This window comes from Charadrius vociferus, unplaced genomic scaffold (genome assembly GCF_000708025.1).
Source record: "Charadrius vociferus isolate BGI_N301 unplaced genomic scaffold, ASM70802v2 scaffold251, whole genome shotgun sequence".
Lineage (NCBI taxonomy): Eukaryota > Metazoa > Chordata > Aves > Charadriiformes > Charadriidae > Charadrius > Charadrius vociferus.
In genome coordinates this window covers 108,669-119,475 of record NW_009646963.1, presented here as the reverse complement: position 1 = coordinate 119,475, position 10,807 = coordinate 108,669, and the positions used below count along the sequence as shown (strand labels likewise).

General features: G+C 44.7%; 1 protein-coding gene across 1 annotated transcript in view; it reads right to left on the bottom strand.

Annotated features, from left to right (window-relative positions):
- The window catches only part of KIAA1467 (KIAA1467 ortholog), a 15,941-nt gene extending 9,831 nt beyond the window's left edge, over window positions 1-6,110 (bottom strand). The window contains exons 1-4 of the mRNA XM_009895260.1: window positions 6,047-6,110; window positions 3,931-4,323; window positions 2,884-2,982; window positions 947-1,135 (exon numbers count right to left, since the gene is read on the bottom strand). Coding sequence (XP_009893562.1) covers window positions 947-1,135; window positions 2,884-2,982; window positions 3,931-4,323; window positions 6,047-6,110 — 745 coding nt within the window. The remainder of the gene's footprint in view (window positions 1-946; window positions 1,136-2,883; window positions 2,983-3,930; window positions 4,324-6,046) is intronic.
- Window positions 6,111-10,807: the final 4,697 nt, after the last annotated feature.

Sequence of the window (10,807 nt, the reverse complement as noted above, 5' to 3'; positions counted from 1 at the left end):
CCCAGCTGGAAACTCCATAAAACCTGACTTGCAAATTGGCAAAAAAAAACTTTTAAAAAAGCAAAATGAAATTCAATGGTTTTACTTCTCCGTGATTCTTTTGCCAACACTCCTGTTTTTTCAATCAGAGTTTAAAAATGCTTTTCTGCTGCTGTTGTGTAGAACAGGGTTTACCCTTGCATGAAAAAGGAAACCAAAGGCCAGACCTGCAAACACTTGCACGCCCTAGTAACACTACTACTGCTGGTAAAAGAGACAGCCTACAGTCCATGCAAATACTGTGCAAGCAATTTGGTCTCTAAAAACATTTGAAAGGAAAGCGCCACTGCTTATTGTCTGGATCTGTAACTTAAAGGTTTTTTGTATCTCTCCATTCTCTGTTCCGATTCCAAAACCATCCCTATACCTACCTATGAGTGTTTCTGCCAGTGAATTAATGTGGTAGAACAAACAGCAATCAGAGAATGGAGGTGCACATGATCAAGTGATTAAAAATGCAATATTCATTCACATCTAATAAATTCTTCTGTGGGCCTAATTTCTCTGGAAGGTTTACTGGCTGTAGCATATGTCCTTATATAACTTCTCCAAGAATGGTGTTCAGCTTTTCAGTGCTATTAGGTAGGTGCTGAGTTCTACTAACAGCTCAATGCTAATGAGAACAGACTTTACATATCCTTTATGCCATGGGGATGCTACAGGATAAGATTAACCCTTTAAACTGTTCTGAGATGGCAGGATGTAGGTGCTGCAACAAAGCAACAATGGTTTGGATTCTCTTTTACTCCATGTAACTAGAAACTCATTAATGTTTTGACCCTTCCCTGTGTGTCACTAGATAACTGCCACCACAAAGTGCCACCACTGCATCATTCATCCTTATTAGTCGTTTAAAGAAAACAAAAAAGTAGTAGCATATTTCTAATATGCTGGTATTTCACTCTACCTGTAGAGGCACTGAGAAGGCTGAGGAATTTCAATGTTCCTGTAACAAGGCAGACGGGCTCTGCAGTTGCCCCCAGTGACAGCCCTTTGCACTGCACACTCCGAGTCTCCTCTGGAAGCTGGATGGACCATAGGGTGCTGCCATTCATACCAGAAAGGGCCACCACAGTTACGGAAGGCCTAGAGACACCTGGAAGAGGCAGGAGAGAGAGACTGAAATCCCTTAGCATCAGAGGTTATGTCCATGCTGCCTTTGGTCTTTGCACTTGAGTTCCAGCTTGAGCTCCTGGAGCTGAGTAGCTCAAGCCAGCCATATCCACACTGCCTGAAAGCAAAGGCCAAATCCCACCCCAAGGCTGAGTCTCTCAGCTTGCAGAGCCTAACAGCAACCTTCAGACAAGTTGGGCTGTCAACCAACAGCACAGACAATGAGGTTGGACCTGAGCTCATAGCAAGAAATATGGTCAGCTAGGCACAGAGGAACCAAGATTCTGGGGACTACCTGCTCAGTTCTGCTGACTTGCCGGTGTATTGCTGTCAAACCAGACTGATGCTCCTGATCCCCCTTCCCACAAGACACTGAGGGGAAGCCTTGATTCCCAAGGCAGTTGTCACCTCATGAGAAAGTCCCGAGTCGTCTGTAATTCTGGGTCAGCAGAAGGTGACTGGCAATCTGAGAGCTTTTTTCCTATGTTTTCCAAATGAGTTTTACTGTTGTGAAAAACAGGTTGAATGCAACCAATTGGTGTAACTCATGGGTCTTTTCCTAATTTACCCATTAGCACAAAATAGTTGTGAGAAAAGGTGCTCTGATTACAATTCTGAGCAACCTTTAGCTTAGCCTGCCCTCAGACATCATCGTGGTTCCTGTAATCTCTACCTGATATGGTCATATCACAATTTAAGATGAACTCCTATACATCTCAAGATAACTTGTCTTACTGGCAAAACAACATGTGACTCAACTACAAGAAGGGCGTATCTAGGCCACTGGCTAAATGCAAGTCTGAGCCCACTCTCTAAACCAAACTCACTCTCTAAACCAAACTCACTCTTTTCTTTAACTGAAAATATCTGGCTTATGCTAAGGGATGCCCCAGGCCAAGTTCTCCTCATTGGCTTGGCAAGGACCAGGAACAACTAGCTCCTGAATACAGCTCACAGCTATTGTGTGTACAAGCTGGAGAAACAGCTAACAATGTCATAGCTTACTCCATCAGGTAACTCTCTGGAGCTTATCTCTACTGGACACTGCGTGAATGCTCTGAGCAAAAGCTACAGGAGGGGTGATGTCCAGCTATTGGAGTTTAGAATTGTGACGTGTTTACACCTGCTTTAGTGCCTGCTTTTTGTCTTCCAGCACAGCTATAGCCCAGGATGCAGTTAGGTATGATTATTTCTGTTCAGAGCATGCTGAGAACTGTACTTGTGTCTGCAATGAAAGATCAATACAACACAATGGCAAAATATAAAACACAAGGACAAGCTCTACAAACTGAATGCAGCCTTTACATCAACAGTATCTCCCTCTCACACTTTCTTCTTTAACTTACTGTAGTTTTCTCCCTGCTCATAGGCTTCTTTCTATAGGACTTGCTGTGAAATACCGAAGGCTTTGCTTGGACTAGGGAGAAGCAGCATTTTCCCTATCTCCTAACTATATTTTTATTACCCTACTCTTTGAAGAGTAGAGCCAATGCATTTTGCTCCCACAAGAGTTGTCTTCAGGCTGTGCACAGGGAGCACAGACTTGCAATGAAAATTATAAGCAGCATGACAAAGCACAAGCACAATACATCAGCTGTTTCAAGGAACTCTGGAAAGAGCTATGCAATGGATTTGCAGTGGCAGGAACACTTCCCATGTGTTAAGACAAACATACAATAGTCCATAATGACACATACAGAAAGAGAAATGGAAAGAAGCTGCAGTGCTTACCCATGACGCTAGCATTCATCAAGGCAGTGAAGACAATGAGGATGTCAGGGAGCCCATCACCATTTACATCACACAGCTCCAGTGGGGATAACACACCACCTGCAACAGTCAAAAAAAATCACTGCACTGTTGTCCAAAAGGCCACCCAGCCCATTTTCCACACTGGGAGGGAGAAAAAAATAGACGCATGGGCAGCCAAGTCTCACAGAGTCTGCTAGGGAACCACCAATGCCAGGCAGCTCCCACCACGGCAAGATCTTTAATTGCATGAAAAGGCAGAAATGTAGCATCTGGGTCAAAGAAAGGAAAGGGGAAAATGGAGGAGCTAACAGAAAAAGATTTCTGCTTCCCACTTCACTTTCTGAGGTGATGTGGGAGACACATATCTTATGAAAAGCTTAGATTTGGAAGCCAGGGGCAGAAAGCAAGGAGGGAGAGACATATCTAGACCTGGCAGAAACTATTTCACAAACCACTGTTACTTTACTGCAGAAGTCAGAATGGGAGGTACTTTAGAAATGTTACCAGTGGCCTGTATAGGATAACAAAAGATCCTGAATGTTGATTTATGGATTCAAGCAGGGCAAGAAGACAAAAGAAATAAGATTAGTCAAGCCAGTTAGAAGACACAAAGACTTCTATCTCTCTCCTCCCGAACACACCCACACAGTTCAGCGTGGAGGTGCTGGTGAAACCCAGGGTGTAGAGAGGCAGGTGCTATGTTTTAAAGTGGGCTGGGCTATCTCCATCTGGAACAGAGCGCACCATCCACACAAAAAGGCAGGATGGGATAAGGGTCACCATGCTTTTCGATGTTGACAGAAAGAAGATTTTGTGGCACTGTTATCTAATGATGCCAGATTTCACAAGCCTCAGCTTGAAGAGTGAGCAGGACACAGCCGCCTGTCTATTACCTCGGAGCATCTGCAGTGATGAGGAAGGGCCTCTGCTCCGAGCTGGCTCTCCCAGATAGGTCTCTCCCGCTGATGCCCAGCCTGGAAGCTGCCACCTCCCCCACGCCAGATGCTGTTCCTGGGGCTTTCTCACCTGCTCCCTGACCTAGGTTGCGGTTCCAGGTGTTATGCAAGTCTCTAGGGGGACAGGGAATTAGAAATGCGCACACCAATACAAGAATCATCGAGATCACCACAGTGAGCAAAAAGATCGCTGTGCGTAGGTATGGCATGAGGGAGGGAGCAGCCTTCTGCTCCAAACTCGCAGCCGTCTCTGCAGGATAACCCTCGGGCGCACTCTCTGACGTGTGCTGCTTTGTCATCCCAACCTCCACATCGGAGTCAGGGTCCTGCACTTCCTCAGGGGGGCTCTTCCCATTCTTGACCCCCCCGTTCTTCTGGATGTTGAGTACCAGGTCATCTTCACTTTCATCACTGTCAGCCTGAGTGAGGGGATCATATTCCCCAAGGTCCGGGCTCTTCTTCCCTGAGGAAAGAGATGGAGAGAGACAATGAAGCATAAGATCCTTGCTTTTGCAGGATCTCAGTGGTCAAACGGCTGCAGTAGAGAGTGATACAGAAGGGAGGACAGTGCAGTCTGCATTTTGCAGGGATCCAAGTGAGAGGTGTGAGAGAAAAGACAGGGTTTGTCCATTCTGTTTCATAGTAGCAGGTGCAGGAGAAAAGATGCCGACAGTTTACTTGCCCAAGACAAAGGTGTATATATATAGTATCTATACACATATATATACACACACACACGTATGTGTATACATATGTGTACTGGTTTGAGTGACACAGGACTAATTTCTTTTCTAATACTTGGGAAGACTGCACTTTTAGAATACTCTAGTGTCTGAATTTGTGAAAATATTTACTTTGTAGCCAGCTATGGTGTATGGGTTTTAAGGTCTCAGTGGTTTTGAGCTTGCCAGGTGCAGGGATGAGGAGGAGCAAGACCTGAGAACTTGACTCAAGTTGGCCAACAGGATTATTTCATACCATCAACATCACATCCACTACAAATTAGAAAGTTTGCTGCAAAGTTCTCTCTCTCCCTTGATATCTGCCATCCTGAGAAATTCGTGCCCCGGTGCTGGACTCCTGAGGCCTTCCCTTCCTCCCAAAGACGTAGCAATCACAGTGTCCGACATTTGCTGTCCATTGCTGGGAGTGCACAGCTTCCAACTGATAGAATTGGCTGAGTATAGTCTTTGCATATTCTGTATTGGTATCGAGATCAATATTGGTTCTTTAGTGCTATTAATGTTGACTATCTAATCTTACTCTACTAAATCTGTTTATACTTCAAATCCCGGGTTTCCTTGGTTTTTCCTGATTCCCTTTCCTGGGTAAAGAGGTGTCATCAGGTGACAGAATGATTGTCTAAACAACAATAAATTGTTATGGGTTTCTCAAACCAATATGGAATTCATGTCTGATTTAATTCTAATACTTTCCTGTTTGGTAATGAGACACACTGACATGAAGTCATGCTTAACACTCCAAGTACCTAAACCACAGCTCTCTCTTGACTTCAGACAGAACTCCTTTAGCATCTGCCAACTTCTAATTCCAACACAGCCCCTCTTCATTTGTAGTTTGTGTTCCCTGAGGGGACCTCCCTCTGAAACTCACTTTTCCTCTGCTCCTCCTGCCTGGTCCAAGCAGCACTGCTGCCTTCTAGTGTGCTGCTTCTGCTATCCTGCTTCATGAGGGATAGAAGGGATAGAGCACTATGTACCATTTCTCTGCAGCGCTGGTAAAAATGGGTATCGAGTCCCTGAAGATGAGGGAAAAGTGATTTTGCCCTTTTGGGCCAGTAACATGATGATGTCTGAATGGATCAGGGCTGCCTGTCTGGGACACCACCTTCTCTGCATGGCTCAGCACTTTGAGAGGGAGTGTTCCAGCCCCTGCAGTAGGAAACCACAGTGCTCCTGCTGTGTTCCTGCTCCCACCAGAGCCAACAGCTTGTGCTCAGCTTTGCTGAGATAGGTAACTTATTCAAGCCTTCAAGTGGTCGTACAAGAAAGTAGCTTAGCTTTAGATGTCTCCCACACAGATGCCTAGCACATGGACGACTTCTCCCCCAAGCCCTAGGCAGCCACGGGGAGTGTGATGAGGGCAGGTGCAGAGCCTGGTTGTACATACTGGCATAAGGCCAGGGCCATCTGTTTACGAGGCCAGGCAAGATCACGCAGACTCACTGCCCTGAGCGACGAGTGGAGGATCACGTCTCAGGGAGCTGCCCTGTGCCACCAGGCTGGGCATGGAGCCATGGTCACTGCTCCGATAATTGCACGGTCCCAGTCTATTTCTCTCTCTCTCTCCTATTCCAACGTGGGATCTTTCTATCCCAGATATCTGCCTCATTTCCCTTTGCCTAAAGCTGACCCGAGACAAGAGCTAACTTGTGCCTGAAGATACATGCAAGCATAAATAATAAGCAAAAATACGCAATCTGTAACCACTCTCAGGAACTAAGATGATGGGAAGGCTTTACAGAGCGGAAATTTAAGGGTTTTCATGATTATTCTTCCTCCATAAGATAGTATGCCTTATTTCTGGTTTTCCTTTTAAAGGCAGACTTACAGTTACAGACACACTGTAGTATCTAGTTAGTGCAACACATCTATTTTGCATCATCTAGAATCTATTTCGCAGCACGTGCATCTCATTTCTTTCTCATTTCTCACCCCAGGAAAGGACCTTCACCTCTCCTTCCTCTATCACTTCCTGACACTTGACATTTAGTGTCATTTTTAGGATTTAAGAAAAACCGTCAATCCTGCTAAAGGCCAAATGTTTCACACTAAGTGGAGTAGCCAGGACAACCCACCCACACTGAACAAAAGGAAATAAAGATATCCAACGAGATCACATATCTAAATCAGACCCTTCCTTTTTGAACTAGGGACTTCTACAAAAGACTCATGTCAAAACACTCTGGTGCACATACACACTCTAAAAGGCTGTTTTTGTGAAGGCAGAGCACCCAGCTAAAAGATACTACATTCCTATGGGACAGTCCAGTGTATCCCTGTGAAATGCTGCATTGTTTCACACAGATCTGCCCTAAACATGGGTTCAAACTGTGGGCTTTGCAGAAAGTCTTGACAACCTTGGCTCCATTCTGTGAGCAGCACAGAAGGCCACCAGCCTCCGTGGCACACAGCTCTCTGCTCAGAGATTACAGTGACAGCACAGTGTGAATTTCTCAGATATCTATACAGTAGATTGTGCTGACAAGTTGCTGAAAGAGTACTCAGCGAAAACAAGAAATTCCTGAGAGGGCTCGCTGGCAGGGTATTTGCAGCTTTTCACTACAGATCCAGATGTGCCAGTTCAAGCCAGGTCAGAGTGGTATGAAAAGCAAATGCTGCTGGCCCAAGAGTGAGTGATATCTAGCCTGGGAAGTCAAAGTCAGACAGTTATGTTAACCAGACTGCTCCCAGTTTTGGAAACCGGTGTGCTTTGAGTAAAACAACTCAACAGCATACTTACACTTCAGATATACTGCGATTTGTTTAATTATTTTAATTTCAGACAGCCAACCCCAAAGACTGAAACCTGCTCTTCATTCTCGTGGCAACTGAATGAGCTTTATCTGGAACAGTTTTGTTCTGAATCTCTAGAGACAGAAAGGACCTCAAAATTATGGGTCACCCACTCCTTGAACTGGCTGGGATTGAGATGTTGGCAACATCAACAGTGGTGTCATCCACCACAGATGATCTGTAACAGGAACACCTTTCCTGCTGGGAACCAGTTAAGAATACCAATCCACTGATCAGAGGCTAGAAAACGGCTAGTATACAGTAATGACTTACAGCTTTTGGTGATCTACATAGGAAAGATCTATTGAGTTATAAGGGAGCTATAAAGCGGAAAGCTGCAAAGCTGAAAGCTGCCCAGCCTTATTTCACATCTAAGCCTGACCAGGAACCAGAAACTGGCATTCCTTCTCCCTGCCTTTCCTCAAAAGATTAGCTGGTACTCTCATAAGGCACAGCCACTCAGTCTAAGGTCAGGCGTAAAAAGCCCTGCTGATTTTTTTTTAAGCCAAAAGGAGGCAAGACGCTGCCCTTTAACAACAGCTGTTGGAGTACTCACCTAGCACACGGGAAACCCAATTGCATATCTAAACTCAGGATTCAAACGCTCATCTGACACTGCTCAAAGAGAGCCCCTAACAATCGATCTGTAGGTCTTTTGGAAATGCGTTCGGAGAGCTGGTGAGGACATGCTCAGCCCAGCCTCCCAAGGCTGTTCTGCAGGGCAGAGAATACGTAACTCATGATTCACCTGGCTGGAGAGAGAGCAGAAGGAACATGACTCTTCATTTGAGTTTCAGATGACTTGCCGTGGAAAGGAGGAATACCACACCTGGCTTCCACTAATCACTCCTAAATGATTTTTCAACAGAAAAGCATTAATAGAGAGACAGAAACAGCAATAAAGAACGTCTGAAAACAAGGCCAGTCTCACACCATTTAGAAAATTATGATTTATTGAGAAGTGCTCCAGAAGTCAAATTCTTTCCTTTCTGGTCAGCAACAGGGCTCAGGATAGGGGAAGACAGTTTGTTCTTCAAGAAAAAGCTAAAACTGCCTCTGTTGCAAGCCATCAGCTGTCAGAAAATCCAATACTTCCATGCAGTTTTCAACTTTACATTGTGGAAGTAGAAATGCTAAGACCCAAGTCGGCCTCTTGGTCAAACTCTCACGCTGTCTCTCGAAATGATAATCACTGCATAGTCTTCATGGTAAATTAGTCACTGTGCTATAGAAAACAGACTCCAGACCTACCTTGATCAGTTCTGTGGCCTTGGGTATGTAACAGATCTGTACAACTCACATCTTGTTACCTGTCCTTTGCATAGCATCTCTAAGTGTATATAAATGTTGCATTCACTTTACAGGGACGGAATTCATATCAGCAGAGTCAGTTCCACTGCTGCTCTGTGTTCTCTCCTATGGGTATAGCAAATAAACTGCTTCTGTTCTGACCTGCTCTAAATTGTATTCCATTTTTTTTTCCATGGCACCAGTGATAAAACAGAAGTTCCCAGTCAGTGGCCTGTGGTTACAATCAATCTGAGGAACTGCTGCTCGTGGTCTGTGGCTTAGTTACTAGTCATGTCACCCTGGATTTTTTTTTGCAGCCACTGGAAGAAAAAAGAAAATACTAAAGAAGGTTTTCAAAGGCAGAAGAGAGAGAAAATGCCCCAAAGTTATTGACTTTCAAGGGCAGTTAGACTCTAAACTGCATTTTATGACTTCGAAAATCCCCTGTGCATTTCCCTAATAGTACTTTTTGCACAGGCAGCTTTTTCAACTATTGCAGTAGAAGAATGTGACCTCTCATAGAAAAAAAGATGAATTGTGATCACGATTTGGAAAGGAGGCATCTGTGAGGTGATTTGTGTTGGAATCAGGTCCCACTCGTAATGAAATACTCATTTCTAGTGCTGATGGCTTGAAAGACATTAATTGTAACCTTTTTTTCTGGTTTTGACTTACTGGAAAGGCTTTTCTTTGCACTCACTTTGGAGTGAAAAGAGCAAATCTTGGACTTTAGACGAGTACAATTTCCAGTGTGTTATTCCAATGATGGTTCCAGTATCCTTTGTACTCGCTTCATGTTCTGTTTATTTTTCTTTTTTTTCCCACCTGGCAGTTGGCAAGCACCAGTCACTGGGTACTGCAGATATATCTTTAAGCCCAGGGGGAGATAAGTTGCCATATATTGATGTAATTAATTTAATGAGATGCAGCAGAAAAAAACAGCTATAGCAATAAGCTTTCTGCTTTCTCATTGCTGTTGAAAGCTTCATTTTTTCCAGAGTTAACCATACAAACAAGGTATGATATATGCAATTTAACCTAAGGACTGATGCAAGAACTGTTTTCTCAACTGCAGTTGCAAGGTCTGTGCTCTTTTCCAAATCAGTGCCTTCCAACAGCAGCTATCAAATAGATCACACTGGTTCCAGAGGTCCTGGAAGAGATCTGTACTTGTTATTGTACAGTTCCCCAGTGGTCACACCCCAACACACACACTTATACCCACCAGTTAGCACTTTTCCTAAATAAACTTCATGTAAAATGTAGAATTACAGAATCACAGAATCATCTAGGTTGGAAGGGACCTTTAAGATGTACTTCTTCCCATCTAGACAAACACATATATATAACCAGGAAGAAAGTGAATTGCAAACAAAACTTCTTTGAATGAGATATAACAGGCACTACATAAACTAAAAAATAATTACTCCTGGTATGGGTTACTAAAAGCTGGCAGGAAGGGCCCTCAAGACATTACTGTGATCTTCATGGACCGATGGAGGAGAAAAGTATGACCTGCCCCCTTCGCAGACTGAGGCATTGCAGGATCATAATGGTGCATGGTGCTGGGTAGGAGTCCTCCCTCAGCAGTGCACAGCTGGGCCCTGTCTTTGTCCTACTGTTGTCCTGAAGGCAAGACATGGTCAGAAGGGCCAACAAGGCATTTTCCCATTGGGTTAATGCAGCCAGGTGCATTGGCACCATCTCCAGTCCATCCAACAGCAACTAGCATGCTCTCAAGATCTGGTTTCACAATGTATTTTCATTCCCTTTTAATCTCCTCGTTGAAAAGGACGGTTGTTGGACTGCTGCTCACTGCCTTATCTTTGGAAGATCTGGATCCCCGACACAATAGTCCCTTACACTTGGATATCCTTTCATCTCGCTGAAGATCTCTGGCTGGAAGGTGTGCAGACGTGGTAGCCAGACTTTAAACATCTACCAGAGTCAATGCAGTAACTGCACTAGCACTTTCTGAACTCCTGGCCTGGCTTCTGGGGGTAAAACCCGGCAGGAGTGGATCAGAGAGGGACTAACGCTTCCTCGCGGTCGTGGCGGCTGCCTTGAGCACTGTGCTCGCTTCTGTGCGGCCTGCGGGACCCGGTGCCTCCTCCCGCGCAG